The 19,675-nt window shown below is 38.5% G+C and overlaps 2 protein-coding genes across 5 annotated transcripts in view; both read left to right on the top strand.

Annotated features, from left to right (window-relative positions):
- Positions 1-181: 181 nt before the first annotated feature.
- unga (uracil DNA glycosylase a) lies at positions 182-14,713 on the top strand. Its single transcript, NM_200974.1, is given in 7 exon segments — positions 182-368; positions 880-1,059; positions 2,338-2,433; positions 5,170-5,267; positions 9,078-9,166; positions 12,635-12,813; positions 14,297-14,713. Coding segments are annotated over 7 exon segments (876 nt in total). The 5' UTR covers positions 182-275; the 3' UTR covers positions 14,438-14,713.
- Positions 14,714-16,044: 1,331 nt separating this feature from the next.
- The window catches only part of mlxip (MLX interacting protein), a 35,655-nt gene continuing 32,024 nt past the window's right edge, over positions 16,045-19,675 (top strand). For 3 of the 4 annotated variants that reach the window (XR_012406141.1, XM_021476328.2, XM_073951123.1), the window contains exon 1: positions 16,294-16,798. Coding sequence is in view for 2 of the 4 variants with exons in the window: in XM_021476328.2 (XP_021332003.1) it covers positions 16,494-16,798 (305 nt within the window). In the remaining 2 variants the exon portion in view is untranslated. Of the gene's footprint in view, positions 16,799-19,675 lie in introns of all 4 variants that reach the window. The other variant, NM_001317759.2, reaches the window with a different exon arrangement.

Raw genomic sequence — 19,675 nt, 5'->3', positions numbered from 1 at the left:
TTATTATTGGATAATTTGCATTTATGGATGTGATATTGCAAGTAAAAGATTTATTAAGCAGAACGCTTTCTCTGTACTATTGTCTGTATCAATAAAACTTTATTATTATAATTTTTGTCACCCTCCACACGCTGACTTACGTCTTCACGTAATCCACTACGTCAGACGTCTGGCGGGAGTTGCAGCTCTTCAAACGCTACTACGCGTGCACTCTCGACACTCGAGTGTTGATTTTTAATGTTTATTGCGTTTAATTAATCGTTTTATTTGTGGAAATGATCGGACAGAAAAGCATCAAGTCATTTTTTTCGCCAGCGTCTAAGAAAAGGAATATTGACGAGATAAATACAGGGGAAACAAGAGATGATGTGAGTTTAACGCGGCTGCACTGCAAGTTTGTGCACCGCACGATTGTCGCATTTCTGACCAAAACTATGAATGAAAAAAAGTTATTTCTCTTTCTTTATTTATTTGCACGTGTTATTATTTGCAAGCAAATAGAGCTTGCTCTGACTGACACCTAACTAGTTTTCGTTCCCGCTAAATATTTACACATTTCCGGAAGTACTTTTACGTCACGTGACAAAACAAAAGCCATTACTAGTTTCAACAACATGCATAAATGTCTCGTAAAATTATCGAGTGTCAGCTTTAATCTCAATGTTAGCGGCTAAATGCTTCGGTTGCGGCTACAAATGTTACTATTTTCTCACGTGACATTTTTTTTGGCGTAATGATACATTTTAAGCATTGCGTGACACATACCATGAAACAATGTTTGCAAGCTTAGCTTTCCTTAGCTTTTTGAATGCACAAATGCCACGAATAGTTTACAAACGAAAATGTAATTTAACAAAATACACAAAAATATCGTCTCAGGTGAAGAAACAGAAGTTGGAAAGCGGAAATGAGGCACCCCTGAGTCCTGAGCAGTTGGAGCGCATCGCCAAAAACAAGAAGGCGGCTCTGGAGCGGCTTCAGAGTGCAGCTCCTGACGGGATTGGAGAGAGCTGGAGGAAAGCCCTCAGTGCTGAATTCGGGAAGAGCTACTTTAAATCAGTATGTCAGAATCACATTTTAACATTGAGGTAAAGTTGGTTTTATATTAGCACAATCATTGACAACTTGTGACACTCTCCCTAAGTTGCAGCTGCTTTGAATATTCGCTCTAAAATTGCATGCATGCAACTATAAAACAACACTAGCCCTATGTAATTGACTGTGAACAATAGTCACTGGCCACTGAAATTATTTCCCGATTGAATACTTTTCTGAAATTATATAAGGCAGGGGTGTCAAACTGAATTCCTGGAGGGCCGCAGCCCTGAACAGCTTAGTTCCAACCCTGCTCCAACACACCTACCTGTAGGTTTCAAACAAGGACTCAATTAGGCTACGTTCACACTGCAGGCAAATGTGGCCCGAATCTGATATTTTTCCCCTCATGTGACTCAGGTCATGACAGTGTACAAACCACATGGAATTTGATCTTTTCAGGGTCAGGTCTGTGCCACTTTCATAACAGATCTGATGTTTTTCAATGCGATTGCAGTGTGAACGTTTATGTCGGATTTCATGTGAGTTTTACATAATCTTTCAGCGACATGCGTCATTCTGTGCTGCAAACATCATCAACCCCTCAGCAGCATAGTAGAATGGCTAGTTATTAGCCATTTTAAGTGTTACATTTTTTTTTTTAAGTTAATTCCTTTGTATTAAATTGTATCGTTTTTTAACCAGATAAAGAGGGCTGAGAGTACACCCAACCTCGAGTAAGAAACAGATTACTTAACAGTACTTTGAGTGTGTCTGTTCTATTTGATTATCGCTCTGCTGTCGCCACTGGCTCGCATGGTTCAGGATTGGTAGAGCCACACATCGATGAATTTGCTCTTCAGTGTTGGAACTCTCAGTAATGATTTTAAATCACACTGAACTGAGCTAAACTGAACTGAACTTAACTTAAACACTAAAAACTGAACTACACTGTTCCAGTTACTATGACCATTTATGTGAAGCTGCTTTGACACAATCTACATTGTAAAAGCGCTATACAAATAAAGCTGAATTGAATTGATTCTGGGTAATTTCACAGGTTTCTAGCTCTAAACAGCCTAGTAGATGTCTGATGTTTGTATGCTTGAGACATATATAGAATTTGTTTGATCAGGGTTGGAACTAAACTGCAGGTCTGCGGCCCTCCAGGAATTCAGTTTGACATCCCTGATTTAAGGAGATTTAAGGTGTGGATATAAAACCAACTTAAACTTTACCATTAAAAAAATGGCAAAACTACTTTTTACTTACTAGAATAATGCACCTGTTTCACTTTCATAGTTGATGTCATTTGTTGGCGAAGAAAGGAAAAAGCACACAATCTATCCACCTCCACATGCAGTTTTCACCTGGACACAAACCTGTGACATTAAAGATGTGAGTTAATGTCTTGTTAAAGGCTTGTCTGTATAGTTGCATGTTCTCTTGCATTAAAACCAAAGCAAAGATTAGGACAAACACGGTTAAATCACTGAATTCTGAAATGAAAGCAGGGGTGCATTTAGTGATTTTGAGGCTTTAAGCAATTCCAGTAATGGGGCCCAAAAGGTTTAAAGTTCTATGCCCCTTTTGTACTTTAATACATTTTTATTTACCTGCTGTTTTTTTCCTTATATCATTTGATCTCATTTTCTACATTTTGTCATAATGCAAAATAATACCAGCATGTTAAGCATCTTGTAAAACTTTTGAAAAGATTTGTTTACTTAATGAATTTACAAATAACTTTTGTTTTTAAAGCCAAATCTTTACTGATTTGACTGCCGGACTGGTCTATGATTAAGAGTGGGGGACACATTTGAGCAAATGTAATACTTAGGTTCAAATAAAAAAAAAATTAGACCCTCACCATACAAAATATAAGGGAAAATAATAATATATAATTCATAGATATCATATATACTTCTCAGTATTTTTTGGGTGGGCCCTAAGCAACCAATTGCAACCATTCATTCATTCATTTTCTTGTCGGCTTAAGCCTGATTTATACTTCTGCGTCAGGTGACCGGCGTAACCCACGGCGCATGCAATGCACGTGGCTGTGCATTTATACTTCTGCATTAACACTTCTGAAATGCTAGTTGGCAGTGAGGTGTTAATATTTCTCTGTGTCGAGTTTCTTCGCGGCTTTTTTGCTATTCCTGAACACTTCCGGGATGTACAAGTGGCTCAAACTCGCTCATTTTGAGGCAGGAACCGGCGGATGTGCAACAACTTTAACTATGAGGTAAACACGAAACAAAACTTTCCATCCGGAGCTCCTTCACGGGACTCCACACTTGTAAACAATCGCCTGCGCCATTCGCGCGGCTCTCGGTCCCACCCAGACTCGTCAGCGCTACCAAGCCGACCAATCACAGAGCTTGCACTACGTGTCGTTGCGACGTGTAGTTACATTTTTTGAGAGGTGCACGTCAGTGACGCCGACGGCCATGGCGAAGGGCTATGCGTCAGTGCCGTAGCATACGCCGGTGTTTGACGCAGAAGTATAAATCAGCCTTAAGTCCCTTTATTAATCCGGGGTCGCCACAGCGGAATGAACCGCCAACCCATCCAGCAAGTTTTTACGCAGCGGATGCCCTTCCAGCCGCATCCCATCTCTGGGAAACATCCACACACACACTTATACACTACGGACAATTTAGCCTACCCAATTCACCTGTACCGCATGTCTTTGGACTGTGGGGGAAACCGGAGCACCTGGAGGAAACCCACGTGAAGGCAGGGAGAACATGCAAACTCCACACAGAAACACCAACTGAGCCGAGGTTCGAACCAGCGACCTAACGACCTTCTTGCTTTGAGGCGACAGCACTACCTACTGCGCCACTGCCTCGCCCACTTACTTCATTCATTGACTAAATCCACCCCTGAATGAAATCTTTAGGAATATTTAATGAAACATTGTCAGATAAAGGTTCAGAAACACTGATTGGAAGGTATTTATAGCTGCTTTTGCGTTTAATAGGCCATAAACCCCCCTCTTTCAGTTCTAGTCCACCTCAAAATTTTATCAAAAAATGCTCCATGATGGGTGTGGAGAGCTGAGAGCAGAGGGGGGAGTGGGTGTGGCCTGCAGAGCAGGGGAAAAAAGAGGAAAAACAACTGTCCATTGGCTCACAAAATCAGACTAAAAAATGAGACACAAACCGTGAGGAGACCCATGATTTTATAGTTTACAAAGATAAAATCCAAATAAATAAACAGTAAGTAATTTAATTCCCTGCTACATATAAGATATATTATTAGTTAGTTCATATAATATAACACAAAACTACAATTTGTTATATCATCATAAAGATAATCATGTTTCTATCAAGACTATAAATAAAGAGGACTTCTCTCCTCCTGAATCACCGGGTCTGAATGCAGATGATGTGGAGCAGTTCAGCATGTCTCCTGCCCTATGTATTACAAGCATTCGCCTGCTGGTAATCTGGAGGGTTTTAAACATGTTCGAACACAGCAGCACAGATATAGGCGATGTGTCTGACTGGTAACAAATTCAACTGATAAAAGACAAAGTCTGCCATCCTCCAATTCTCATACAGCTCTCCCGACAAAAATGCTTGCTGCAAACGTTCATTGGAAATGAATGTGCAGATAACGTGCCGATTTGCCTTCGGAAAGCACATGCGCTCATGAATAATTAAGAAGCAGGCTCTTCTCATAGGATACAAAAACTCTGCTATGAATAATAATGAGAAACCGATGCCTCATCAGTCCACTGGCAGATTCGCTCTACATCACAGATTTCGATCCCGCCAACAATAAAGGGTTAATCACACACACATGTATCACATATCTTTATGTTTGCATTTTTTGCATTGTATCTTTTTGTTATTTATGCTCTGAATTGTTGTTGTTATTTTAATTATTTATTTTTCTGGCAGTCGGGATACTTTGTAGTTCTGACTGATTAACCAGAAATACCAAACTCAACTACTAAACGTTGTTTCTTTTTTGCATTATTGATATTAAAAGGAAAATACTGTGCAAACCAAACACAAAATCACTATCACAAATGTGGATAAATAAAATGATTAATATTGAAACTGTGTTTTGCGAATGAATAATATCTGACACCAGTACATTTTTGTCTTGTGATGGCAGGTCAAGGTTGTGATTCTCGGCCAGGATCCTTATCATGGACCTAACCAGGCTCATGGGCTTTGTTTCAGTGTTCAGAGACCTGTGCCCCCTCCACCAAGGTATTTCTTTCCAATCATTAAAGAGCCCATATTATGGGTTTTTGAAAATTCCCCTCCATGTAGTGTGTAACACAGCTCTAAGTGAAGTGAAGCATCCAGCTAAGGCTTAAATCTGTAAGAATACAGTGTTTAAAACTGTTGATTCATCTATAAAAGAGTCGATTCATAGTGCTTCAAACGAGTCGCCTTGATACCGACTCATTAGGTGTTTCGCCATGACGTACGAACGAAACAAAGTTTTTCACGTGCACGCGCAAACCCGGGAGATTTCAAACCTGAGGCCCCGCCCTCTGACGCAGTAACCCAGACACACACACACCCACAAACACACGCACACCCACAAACACACGCACACAAACATGCCGGTCGATTGAAGTCACATTGCAGATGGATATATTGAGTCTCTACCCAAAGATGAAACATCAGCATTATAGCCAAGCAGTTGGAAACTACTGGAAACTTCTGGAAGCTACATGCTACAAAGAATACTTCATCTGCGTTTGTTAAAGGAAGGATCAGTAACTTACTGATGGACGTCAGGATGGGTTTCTTCCATTTCTCAAGTGTAAGTACGTGCGGTTAAAGTTGTTGCCTCGTTGACTCTAGCTTGCAAATGTATTTAGTTGTGATTTGTTACTTGTAACCGCGTGTACTGTATCAGGTTAACTGGATATTTTATCTTATCGCGTGCAAAGTCACGTTAAAAACGCGACGCGTGCTGTTTGTTTATGGAGCTCCGTGCTAGAGTTCTGCTCCCGCGATTTATTCGGAAATTTATTCCCGCGCCGCAGAAATCTGGCGCGGGGACAGCCGCGGGAATAAATTTCCGAATAAATCGCGGGAGCGGTCGGTAACGGGTTTAATTTGGGACGGGAGCGGGCTGTCTAGCAATATCACGGATATTGCTATGCGAATTAGAAAGAGAGAGTCTGCGTGGTGCTTGTGTGTGTGTTAGTGCGCACGCGCGCGTATGAGAGAGAGAGAGCGAACGAACGAACGACAGCTTGGCTGTCTGGACTGTATACTGGGTGATTTTTGGTTGTGTTCTCCGCTCTAGCGGGACCGGGCGCGGCGGGCAGAAAACGGAGCGGGTTCTCAGGCTAAAACCTGGCGGGTGCGGGCGGAAGCGGGAGCGTTGTCATCCGGAGGTGTGTGTGTGTTTTTGTGTGTGTGTGGTATGGCCAGTACACGACTGTCTCCTTCGTTCGGTTATCCGTGGCACTATCCACTTGCCATAGTGTGGCAGCTAAAATCCACGTCTGCACTATCGAGCGTGTATGAACTGTGATTACTTTTTAAATTGCTGATTAGCTATTGGCCATTTCACTCTCTAACTGAAGGCAGTCGACCAATCGCGACAGACTGTCATCGGTCCAATCAGCGCAGATTAGCTCCGCGCTAAGGAGGGGTTTGGGAACAAATGAATCACTGGACGATTCATACAGGAGTCGCTGGGATAATTAGGTAAAAATAAATGCAGATTATAAGACCATGAAAGTGTTTTTTGACCTTGCATGCATATTAGACTGTTGTTGGAGACCCTTACAACCAGGATATGACCCTATTTCATGTATAATATGGGCTCTTTAAGTCAAATCTTATTTTATAATGCTTTTCTCAGTAATTCATTAGTTCTAAATAGTGTTCAGGGTTCCCACACTTCCTGAAAGTACTCAAATTTCAGACATATGAATACAGGGCCTTGAAAGTACTTTAAAACAAAGGTCCTTGAAAGTGCTTAAATCGAAAGTTTGTGTTATTTTGAAAATTGTACTGTGGTGTTTTTACAACCTGAACGAAAAAGCTAAGTTCTTAATTTAAAAAACTTACGTTTATATCTTCTACGTGACCTATGACAAATAATATATTTTATCAAAACTTCAGAAACTGCATTTGAATATTACCAGTATTGAATTCAACTAATTGTATTAAAGTTGTTTGAACATGTCTTTAAAGTGGTTGTTTAAAGCGGTCAACATTTTTGACAATGACTCATTCAAAAGATCATTATTATGACATTTAAATGTAAATATTAAGATAAGTAAAATGTTAAGAACTTTCATGGCACTATATATGCTGGGGTTTGAATTACAAAGGTGCTTGATTAAAAAAAACACTAGTAATTTAAAGTCCTTGAATATAACCGTACGCTCACACGGAAAGCGGCAAGAGCGCCAGAGTAGCCGGAAGTCATTCATTTTCAATGAGAGCCAGCGGCCATAAGTGGTGAGGAGCTGAGGGGTGCGTCTTCGCTGGTGTGAGAGAAGTCTGAATGCAGACCTGGTGCAGTGCAGTCTGAGCTGCATCAAATGCTTTTTAATGGGCTCACCTAACCCCACCCCTAACCCTACCTGTCACAGTGACGTCACTCACTCCATTGCGTGCATTGTGTCTGACATTGCATCGCTGAGTGATGCAATCTCAGCTTGCAGCATAAAGGCTGCATCCAGATACTATTGGGCGGCGTGGGCGTAGAGGAGAGATGAAATTTAAGTCAACTTTATGGTAATGAGCTATGACACGGTTCAGCGGCAATCAATCAGAATGAAGAAGTCCACCGCTTGACAGGAGACTAGAGAACACAGACCTGTGAACTTTGCTTCCGACCACAGTTGTTTCCAAGGGTTTGATTATTGCGGTCGCCGGATTTTCAATGATTTACAATGTTTTCTTACAGGAACATGCCTCAAAAAAAGTTACTGGCGAGTTACTGATGTGCGTTAATGTTATATATACTGTTACGAATTAAATTAAAAATCCTTAATCAAAAAGAGATTTAACCAAAACGTAACAAAATATCAGGGATTAAAAATATAATCCCTGGTGCTCCCGTTGCTCTCTCTCCCCAAAATATATACCAAAAACACAACCACTGAGAATTAACAAGAAATTAGAATTCATTTACAGAAATAAGGAGTAAAAATAACATCAGGAGGGGTTCAGCCAAAATAAATGACAATAAACCAAGCTAACTAAATTGGATTAAACTTCCCTAGAAAACAAAAAAAAAAAAATACAGAAAACTTACCTCCCTACTAACAAACACTGGAGAAAACGAAAATAACAAATAAGGCACCAAACCTCCCTGCATGCTCCAAGCCCGACAGGGAGACAGAAAACCGGGCTTTAATCGCGGGTTAAAAATTAACAACACATCAGCATCTCACAAAGCCACAAAGAGATAGAAGCAAACACTCATTTGATCGCTAGTCTCCACTGAGCACAAACGGGGAATCGAGAGAGAGCGGGGAGCCCATGTTCTCTGCAGGTTTTTATAGCCGCCGCAAATCCAAGCGCCAATCATGATCCGTCCCAATGTAATCCGCTGGACCTGCGAATACTTAGAGCGAGAAAAAGAGAGCGAGAGCGAAAGAGAGAGAGAGAGAGGTAGAGCGAGAGAGAAACACCACACACAAGCCTACACTACTTGTAACTCAATGCGATAGTACAAAACAGTATTGCTGCTTTAGGATATTTCAGACATATGAACACATTGGACAATTAAGTGGAGCAAAGCCACAGCACACGCAACTTGATCTTGCATTGTTAAATGAATTTGATAAGAAGTGCGCAACATTTTCATGCTAGAAAGCATGTTTCATGCAGGAATATACTGATATGATATGCTGCAATGGCCTCTTTAAATATGAAAACAATGTAGTGAATTTTGACGCTCTTGCCGCCAGAGCGACCTTGGACGCTCTCACCGCTTTCGGTGTGAACGCACAGTAAGAGTGGGAACCCTGAGTGTTACAGTCTCAATTACTACATTATGTCATATCTCAATGACTGTGATGGTAAATTTTACAGTTTGGTGAACATATTCAAAGAACTGGCTTCAGACATCGAAGGCTTTGTGCAGCCGGATCACGGAGATCTCACAGGATGGGCAAATCAAGGTGTGCTTTTACTCTTACTCAATTTGTTTGCATTAATCACACAACTGATGGAAATAAAAAATTCGCCAGGAGACTTCAAACTGTTGTTTTTGCTAATTTTGGTTCAGAAATAACATTTATGTGAGCAATAGCCGTATTTAATTTCTTAAATCGGTAATCAAAAAATCCAGTAGTCTGTCAGAGTACTTACTGCCTCAGATTCAGCCAATAAAAAGATGGACAAAATACATAACTCTAAAATTCAAAGCTAAAAAAAGTGAAACTCTATTGGAGCATGGTGTGTGTGTGTGTTAAATGTTAATCATATAATCACACATGGAAGATTCTGACTGTAAGGTCACACTAATAAATCTGACAAAGCAACATTAATCTTTTTTTTTAAATTCTCAATTCCTGAAAAGTAGATGGTTTGAACACGTGGTTTCAGTCTAACAGCAATAACATGCTGCTTTAGCACTTTAGACAGCCAAAGTTCACTGTCTGGCTCGAGGTCCTTTGCTGATCCTGTTCCTCTCTCTTCTTTCTCTGCTTCCTGTGGTCAGTCACACATTTCGCTCAGATAAATGCATAAAGGTCGTAATATAAAAAAAAAAAAAAAAAAGTGTGTGTGTGTGTGTGTGTATATATATATATATATATATATATATATATATATATATATTAATCAGACCATGCTTTCAAAACAGCAAATTATAAGTTTAAGGGACTGATAGTTCAACCAAAAATTAACATTTGCTCACTATTTACTATTCCTCAAGTGGGTCTAAACCTTTTTTTCTGAGTTTTTTTCTTCAGTTGAACACAAAAGAAGATATTTTAAAGAAACTTGTAACTATTGACTTTCATTGTAGGAAAAGCAAACACTAGGAAGTCAATAGTTTCATTTTTACAACATTTTGCAGAATATCTTCTTTTGTGTTTTTACAGGAAAAAAGATAACCATAACGCTTTGAAACAAGTAAAAGCTAGATTTAGCTGGACATTAGGGCTTTACAATACATTGAAATATTGTCATTATTGCAATAATAATACATGCAATATCTTAATTTGTACATTTATACGCCAAGCTTTTTACAATAATTATTGTTGTTTCAAAGCAGCTTCACAAAAGGTGCATGTTATTACTACTCCAGTCAAAATCAGAAAGGTAAGGAATTGTATAAAAGATGGACAATATATAAACACTGATAATCTGCATTTATACATCATATAATGTCCTAATCAAAAAGGTGATGTATGTCTATGTCTATAATAAATGTTCAATGAAGTGTATGTGTAGTATGACCATTACCTAAATATATATTTTCAAAATAAACACTTTCAGATTTCTCGTTGTCGAAACACTCAACAACATTGCATATATTCTCAGTATTGTCCCGCACTGCATGCCTGAACTTCCTCTCTGCTATATCTTGACTTTATCCAGTATTTTGTCTGGCTGGTACAAATCAAGCCGGTTGCTGTTGTTATTATTATACAAAAACAAACTGGAAAGTTTCTGCCTCACAACATCATGTGACACTAAAAACCTTGAAAGAGAGACTTTCTCTTATCTCGTATGCGAAGACAATTTTTCCTTGAAGGCACACCATTAAACAACAGGAGCAAGCTTTGCCAGAGCAAAGAAAAGAACCAAAAAATAAGAAGCAATATAGAAACATTAATATAAACACTTACAATTGAAACCAGAAGTTTACATGCACTATAAAAAGGCACATAACCATTTAAAAAAAAGTCAGATGGTAATGTGACTAAGCTTTTTCTCTTTTAGTTAAGTTAGGATTATCACATTTGTTTCTGTAATGCCTAATAGCAGAATAATGAGAGGGAGATTTTTTTCAGAAATTGTTATAACTTTTCTTGAAAGTCAACAAAAAAGCCAGATTTCATTTTGCAAAAGAATATTTGTTGGAGACATGTCCTGTGGTCTGATTGAACTAAGATTGAACTGTTTGGCCATAATGACCAGTGTTAGCCAAACAGGAGAACAAAGGGGAAAGCTTACAAGCCTAGGAACACCATCCCAACTGTGAAGTATGGGGGCGGCAGCATCATGTTGTGAGGCTGTTTTGCTGCAGGAGGGACTGGTCCTCTTCACAGCATAGATGGCATCATGAAGAAAGAACATTATATAGAAATACTGAAGCAACATCTCAAGACATCAGCCAAATTAAAACTTGGCCACAAATGGGTCTTCCAAACAGACCATGACCCTAAACATACTGCCAAATTAGTTAAAATGTGCTTTAATGACAACAGAGTGAATGTTTTGGAGTGGCCATCACAAAGCCCTGAGCTCAATCCTATTAAATTTGTGGGTTGAAAAATTTTGTGAGTTGAAAAAGCTTGTGCGAGTAAGACAGCCAACAAATCTGATTCAGTTACACCAATTCTGCCAGGAGGAATGGGCCAAAATTCATTCAAACTATTGCAAGAAGCTTGTGGAAGGATACCCAAAACATTTGACCAAACTTTGGGCTGTCTAAAAATAAATAAAAAATTCTCACAAAAAAAAAATGCTCTCAATATTCTGGCATTTAGCAAATGTAACTCATTAGGAAATCCTAAAGGATCTAAAATAGTAATCGTTAAGTATGATTTACCATCAGACAGTTTAAAAAAAATGGTTATATTCCTTTTTTTTTAGTGTATGTAAACTTCTGGTTTAAACTGTATGTAATTTATATGATTGATCAAATGGTTTTAAACGAAGTAAACAAAGACAATCAAATCATACACAGATGTATGGTACTTTTCTTAAAGCAAGACACACAGGTTGCTGTTGAGAACCCTTCACTAAATAAACTGATAATTTAGTAAATTGTGCATTTCAGCAATTTTTTATCGCTAACTAAATGTCCGAAAACTGTGATTTGCATGGCCAGATGTTCATTTTATTCATTTTAGTTTATTCACTACTTTTCATATAGCAGTGGATGAATTGTTATCATTTTGTAAGTTAACAGATGGTTATCAGTTTAACTTGTGGGGGAGCAAAATAGCTTAAATGTATTGTCAGGTGATAGATGATGTTCATAAGTCTTTAAAAATACCTTTCTCCTCACAGAATATTAGATTTTTTTAAATTCTGAAATTATCTGATATCTTTGGTTTTCTGTGTACACATTTAATGGGATAGTTCACACAAAAAAAAACCCTGAAAATGCTTGTTTAATCACCCTTTACTTGTTCCAAACCACTTTGTCGTTTTCTTCTGTTAAACACAAAAGAAGATATTTTGAAGAAAGCTGGAAACCTTAAACCATTTACTTCCATAGTATTTGCATTTTTCTACTATGTAAGTCAATGGTTACAGGTTTTCAGCTTTCTTCAAAATATCCTCTTTTGTTTCCAACGTAATATAGAAACTCATAAAGATTTGCAACCATTTGAGGGAGAGTAAATAGAGAGTAGATTTTCATTTTTGGGTGAACTATCCCTTGTCTGCAACTATTTTTCCATCTGTAGGTGTCCTGCTGCTGAATGCTGTGCTGACGGTTCGAGCACACCAGGCCAACTCTCATAAAGACAAGGGCTGGGAGACTTTCACAGATGCTGTGGTGCACTGGCTCAGCTCTAACATGCAGGGTCTTGTTTTCATTCTCTGGGGCTCTTACGCTCAGAAGAAGGGAGCTGCCATCAATAAGGTGTGTTGAGAAGAACTTGATGTGTTTGATTGTTTCACTAAAATTAATTAGAATTACCAGCTTAAAGGGGAACTAGTATGTAAATATGACTATATATAATGGGGTTTAAACAGTTAATAATAATATTAATAGATTAATTAATAGAATAATATTAGAGACATGTCCTGTGGTATGATGGAACTAAAATCGAACTGTTTGGCCATAATGACCAGTGTTACATTTAGAAGACAAAGGGGAAAGCTTACAAGCCTAGGAATACCATCTCGGCTGTGAAGTATGGAGGCGGCAGCATCATGTTTTGGGGCTGTAGGAGGGACTGGACTGGTCCACTTCACAGCATAGATGACATCATGAGGAAAGAACATTATGTAGAAATACTGAAGCAACATCTCGAGATGTTTTGGAGTGGCCATCACAGAGCCCTGAACTCAATCCTGTTGAACATTTGTGGGCACAGTTGAAAAAGCTTGTGCGAGCAAGACAGCAAACAATTCTGACTCGGTTACACCAATTCTGCCAGGAGGAATGGGCCAAAATTCCTGCAAACTATTGTGAGAAGCTTGTGGAAGGATACCCAAAACATTTGACCAAAGTTAGACAGTTTAAAAGCAAAGCTAAAAAAATACACGTATGTAAACTTTCGACTGTCTAGAATTTTTTTTAAATATCTCTAAAAAAAAACATTTTCTCATTATTCTGGCATTTAGCTAATGTAACTCATTTAGATCATCCTAACCGACCTAAAATAGTAAATGTTTAGTATAATTTACCATCAGACATTTTTTTTTTAAAATGGTTCTGTTCCTTTTTTAAAGAGTGTATAATGTAAACTTCTGGTTTCAACTGTATTTCAATATAGGTCGTTAATACTTCCAGATTTAAGAGAGTATCCCAACAATCACTGAGATATTAGAGGGTCCGTTTAAAATTAAAGGGTCCATTAAACGGCATATCATATATTCAGACGATACATTTTTGGTGGCTGAAAATTTGGTACATCTCTAACATCAACACACTTTTAGATTCCTATTGTTGCACATTTTTGCTGTGTGATCGGCTCTTAGATCATTATAGATTAAAAAAAAAAACCCTCCAGAGCTTATCATTGTTATTGACAAAATGTTTCGCGATTGGATATAATATTGTTTATTGGACCAGCCCTTGCCATCAGTTTAGAAAATAGCAACTTTTTATTTTCCGTCAGCCTTAGTACATGATGAAACTACAGAAGAGTCAAGCTTTAAATGGGAAAATTTTCAGAACTTTTTGGTCATTTTGAAAGAAATGCTAATGGTCTAATCTGATTCAATGGTCTATGCTAAGCTAAGCTAAAACTATTCCCGCCAGACCTGAATGGATTCAAAAAATGGTGAAACTCAACTGTTTACCTTCTAGAGGAGTTGAGCCTATTTTCAAAACTTAATAAATGTCAAAATATCCTAAAAATATATCACTCATGCATTATTTAATTGTTGATTTGTAGAAGCAGCACCATGTTCTGCAAGCAGTGCATCCGTCACCACTGTCTGCTCACCGTGGATTCTTCGGTTGTAAACATTTCTCAAAGGCCAATGAACTGCTCAAGAAGTCAGGGAAGAAGCCCATTGACTGGAAAGCTCTGTGATGGTTTTCCTTCATGGTTATACATGGAATGCAGTCTGTCCTGTTTCTGTTTTCATTTCCTGCTGAAATTTTCATACGTGCATTTCATCTTGTTTGTTTGTTGCTCTTATGTTATTAACTCAAGAGTCAGTTTTTTTAATGTACAATTGTTCATTTTACATCTACTTTTTGTGTGTTTACGCCTTCAGCTGTTACTGATAGCAGTTAAACATTTAGAACACTACTAACAACAGTAAATGTTTTCATGTTTATCACAATAAACTATTTTTCTACTGAATGATCCATTTAAATGTGTTTATTTTAGGTACATACTTCATTTTAAAAAATTAAAATTGTTTGCAATACAGTCAAACACAAAACTATTCATACCCCTCACAAAATCTGGCTAAGTTATTTTTTTTCAACCAGCAAGGTTTTTTTGACTGGAAATGACACGGGCTTCTCCCAAAAGATAAGAAGATGATGTAAAGGAGGCGTCATTGTGGATAAAAAAAATATTTATTAGCTTTTATTTACATTGAGGACAACACACACTTAATACAGAAATACACTTCATTGAGCATGTACGCATACACTATCTGACAAAAGTCTTGTTGTCTATCCATGTTTTTGGAGCAACAAATAATAACTTGACTTCTAGTTGATCATTTAGTATCAGAAGTGGCTTACAGAAAAGGCAAATGTCTCTAGATTACGATTATTTTACCTAATTCAATCATGATCATGCCTTGATTTTAAATTATTTAATTAGGACAGTAAGGTCTGACTTTACTTAGACAAAAGTCTTGGCACTTAACAGAAATAATGTCCAGTATAGAATATAAAGTCATGCTGCAATGGAAACAGAATGAATATTGTGTATGACTCCCATGAGCTTAGAGGACTGCATCCATACATCTCTGCAATGACTTGCATAGCTTATTAATAGTCATCTGGAACGGCAAAGAAAGTGTTCTTGCAGGACTCCCAGAGTTCAAGATTCTTTGGATTCATCTTCAATGCCTTCTCCATTTTACCCAAGATATGCTCATTTCTGGTGACTGGGCTGGCCATTCCTGGAGCACCTTGACCTTCTTTGCTTTCAGGAACTTGGAGGCTGAAGTATTCGGCCTCTCCTGTGGTTTGTCATGTAATGGGCAGCACAAATGTCTTGATAGATTCAGGCTGTTCGTTTTTGTCATCCACTCTGCAGATCTCTCGCACATACCCATGCTGAATATAATCCCAAACCATGGTTTTTCCTTCAAACTTGACTGATTTCTGTGAGAATCTTGGGTCCATGCGGGTTCCAGTAGGTATTCTGCAGTATTTGTGATAATTGGGATGCAGTTCAACAGACGATTCAGCAGAATAATCTACCTTCTGCCACTTTTCCAAGGGATCAATTAGAAGTCGAGTTATTATTTGTTGCTCTTACAACTGGAATCGACCACAAGACTTTTATCAGGTAGTGTAGACATCACCTATATACTACATAACTGCATGTTAACTATATTTATAAGTAATACGTTTACTTATTAGTTATTAGTTAAAGTAATTAGTAACTAATAACCTTTTCTAATGTTGACTGAATGCAATAACCTTTTATGCTTTTTTAAGCTACTTTGAAACAATAATTATTGTGAAAAGTGGTATACAATGAACTTGAATTTAACTGAATACATTTGAACCTGATAATTTGTCATGGGATATGAAAAATGTCGGGCTTGCTGCCTGAGTCTGTCACTGGAAGATGTAGTTTTGACTGACTGGCACAGTTGCAACCCAAATATATAGTGTGCTCTCCACAACAGTGGGCGTCTCCCTCGAGCCATCCAATCAGAATCGAGTATGTCATCGCTACGCAACGCCCGTCTTGAGTTCACCAAATCCCTTGAAGTTACAAGTAGTAGTTAGCATGCAGGCTAACGTGATGGGCTTGCGGACATTTAAATAGCTTATAAAACTAGACAAACTAACTTCGCAGGAATGGACGAAGGAATTGACGAAAAGTAAAGTAACACCCTCGGGTTTTAACTGCAATACTTATAGTAAAAGTCGAAGCGCGTATTTTTAACATGGCTACTCGACAATACCGGAGGGCCACAATGATGATCAAGCAGGAGCAGGACGACGATTCCGACGCGGAGGAGTCCACGCTTTCTTTCAAGAAACCAGACGGTCGGGAACCTCAAATCATCCACAGCGGTCATTTTATGGTGTCTTCCCCTCATACCGATCACCCCCCGAAAAAAGGTTACGACTTCGACACTGTAAACAAACAAACCTGCCAGACGTATCACTTCGGGAAGACTAGCACGTCGCATCTGTCTATTGATGCTTCTCTGACGAAACTCTTTGAATGTATGACGCTTGCATACAGGTGGGTTTGGTTTTAAGCAACAAAATATAACTTAAAGATTTTTTGAGCGCTGGGTTTGGTAGTTGGACCACTTAATTTTAGTCGCTTTCAGTTTTGGTGAACTTGCAGAAACTGAGTAGAGACTCTGTTGGAGAAACTAGCGTATTTGTTTCCTTCATACAGACAGAAGATGAAAACATTCAAGTGTTTTTTTTAGTTGTTGTGGGTTTTTTTATTAAGTTAAAGTTGGTTTTATATTTGTACATTCATACTTTTAAATATTCAGTCTGAAATAGCATGCAAGTCTGACTTAACAATACTAGCGCTAATTATATGTCTGTGAACAATCTTGTATTTTGATAGTTATTGGCTGCTAATATGATTTCCTTTTTTAGAATTAAGAAATAATACCTTGATGAAATAATAGGTTTAGGTTTAACTTTATTTGTCCCCGAGAGGAAATTTGTCTTGGGCATAAGAGGTGCTACAACATTGTCTAAACAGACAGTAAAAATAAATAAAACAAAACAATTAAGAACAAACAGTTAAGAACATACATTGTTTACAGAGTAAGACCGTATATAAATATAAATATATAAAACACCGAACCCAGTCAAGTGTTAGCGTACTGCAGGAGCAGTGTTATTGGTAGAGTTCAACAGTTTTATGGAGGTAGGAACAAACGAAAGCTTCAGTCTATTAGTTTTACACATTGGAATTCTCAGTCTTTTTCCTGATGGTAACAGCTGATATTCACTGAAAAGGGGATGTTTAGAATCAGTGCTAATACGTATTGCTCTTTTTATAGCCGCCTGTTCGTATAGAGTCTGGATGGGCTCATATTGTTTTATCCCTATAATTTTCATGGCTGTTTTATGTATATGAACCAATTTATTTTTCAACTGAACAGACAGGTTTCCAAACCAGACTGTGATTCCATAGCGAATAAGACTCTCAAACATAGCTCGGCAAAAAACAAGCAAGATATGGCTACCCACCAAGTGTGCCGCAAGCCTACGTTTGAGTGAAGGTTTCGGCCGTTAGATCGCCCCCTGGGGGCTGGCTGCAGTACAAGTCATAAAGCCCGCCTCCTCCGTGTTAATGAAGGAGACTTGAGCCCAAATAAAAAAAAATATTACACTTGCAATAAAATGTCCCGAAAGATAGTTCTGGTCGATTAAGGCACTGGTTATTGTGCTGAAATAGGTGCAGATCTTCATTTTTGTAAACAGTTTGTTTTTAGCAGTAATTTAATGCTGGGCGTGTCATCGTGATTGACAGCTGTGATTGACAGTTTCTCAAAGCGCGGCGTCTGAGCTTCGGCAGGAGACTGAAGTAGACTGAAATGTTATTATTCGGTTTCTGTGTTATTTTACCATGACAAAATGAGTTCAGCAGTAAACTATAGTTTCTGACATACATGATCCTGGTGGAACACTGTTTATTCGCTAAGTTCAGGGCTTTTTTCGGGCTTTATTAGTTTGCTGATACACGCCTAGCCACCCAGATAGCAAAACACAGTTCCGGCTAGATTCTCGCCTGCCGGAGACTTATCTCTTAGAGCTCAGACTGTCTAATGTTACCTCTGCTGGACCTACTCCGGATGCCTGGACTCACTGCCCGATTCCAGTCCGAGTCAATCGAGCCAGATGCGGCGGCCGAGCGAGCAGGCGCTGCCGCATGCGAGCCGGAATCAGCCCGCGACGCCGCGAGTAAGTTGTGCGCTGCGGCCTGGAGCTGGCGCGATTGAATATATAAAACCCTCATATTTGTGAACGTTATTACATCCATTTGTGTTGATATGACAGCAAACGCATGCTGAGAAGTTCGGGGGGCGTAGTTGATTTTACATAAAGCGTTTGGTTGGAAGCTCGACTCTGCTCATTTTCGCGGCTCCTCCTCTGGCTCCATCAGACAGTCCTTCTGCGCATGTCTGGCTCCAATTTCAGCAGTCTTTTGCGACAGTTTGTGCCCGTCAAGCAGGCGTTTTGCCCTCAAGGCGTTCAATGGGAAAAAGGGCTGTCGCGTCGTCCATATTTTTTACAGTCATTGCTACCCACCCCATACAATCTCAGCCTTCTTAAAAATAAAGCCTCTGTTGTAGTTGTGTGCATAAACTCTCAATGTGTGTTCTCCAACAAAAAACACTGTCCATATAAAACCCCAGGTATTTGTAAGATGTGACTTGCTGTATCACTGTGTCTTTAATGATCACAGGCCTGTGTTCAGAAACACATTGCCCAACATAATAAGGTCCAAATGTGTGAATATAAAACCAACTTGACCTCATTACCAACATTAGCACTGTTTATTTGACTGTGAACATTGTTGTACTTTAATAGTTAATGCTAATTATGATTTCCCTATTTAGAATTGGCAAATAATGTTTTTCTGATATTTTCATTCAGGAGGAAGTCCGAATGTCTGAATATAAAAATCAGCCTTACCTCAGTATTTTGTTGGGCAATGGCTTTAGTAGTTGGACCACAGTAATTGTTCATATTAGTTGCTTATAACTTAAGCTAACTTGCAGAATCTGAGTAGAGTCTCTGTTGGAGAAAATAGCATATTTGTTTCCTTCATACACACAGAAGGTGAAAACATTCAGGTGTTTTTTGAGTTGTTGTTGGGTTTTGTTATTAAGGTAAAGTTGGTTTTATATTTGTACATTCATACTTTAAATATTCGGTCTGAAATAACATGCTAGTATGACATCGAAACAACAATAGCAGTATTTATATGACTGTGAACAATCTTGTATTTTGATAGTTATTGGCTGCTGACATGATTTCCTTTTTTTAGAATTAAGAAATAATACCTTGATGAAATGATAAAGTCCAAATGTGTGAATATAAAACCAACTTGACCTCATTACCAACATTAGCACTGTTTATTTGA

Source organism: Danio rerio, chromosome 5 (assembly GCF_049306965.1).
Source record: "Danio rerio strain Tuebingen ecotype United States chromosome 5, GRCz12tu, whole genome shotgun sequence".
NCBI classification, from domain to species: Eukaryota; Metazoa; Chordata; class Actinopteri; order Cypriniformes; family Danionidae; genus Danio; species Danio rerio.
The sequence above is the reverse complement of the archived record's forward strand: the minus strand, read 5'-3'. Positions and strand labels throughout refer to the sequence as shown.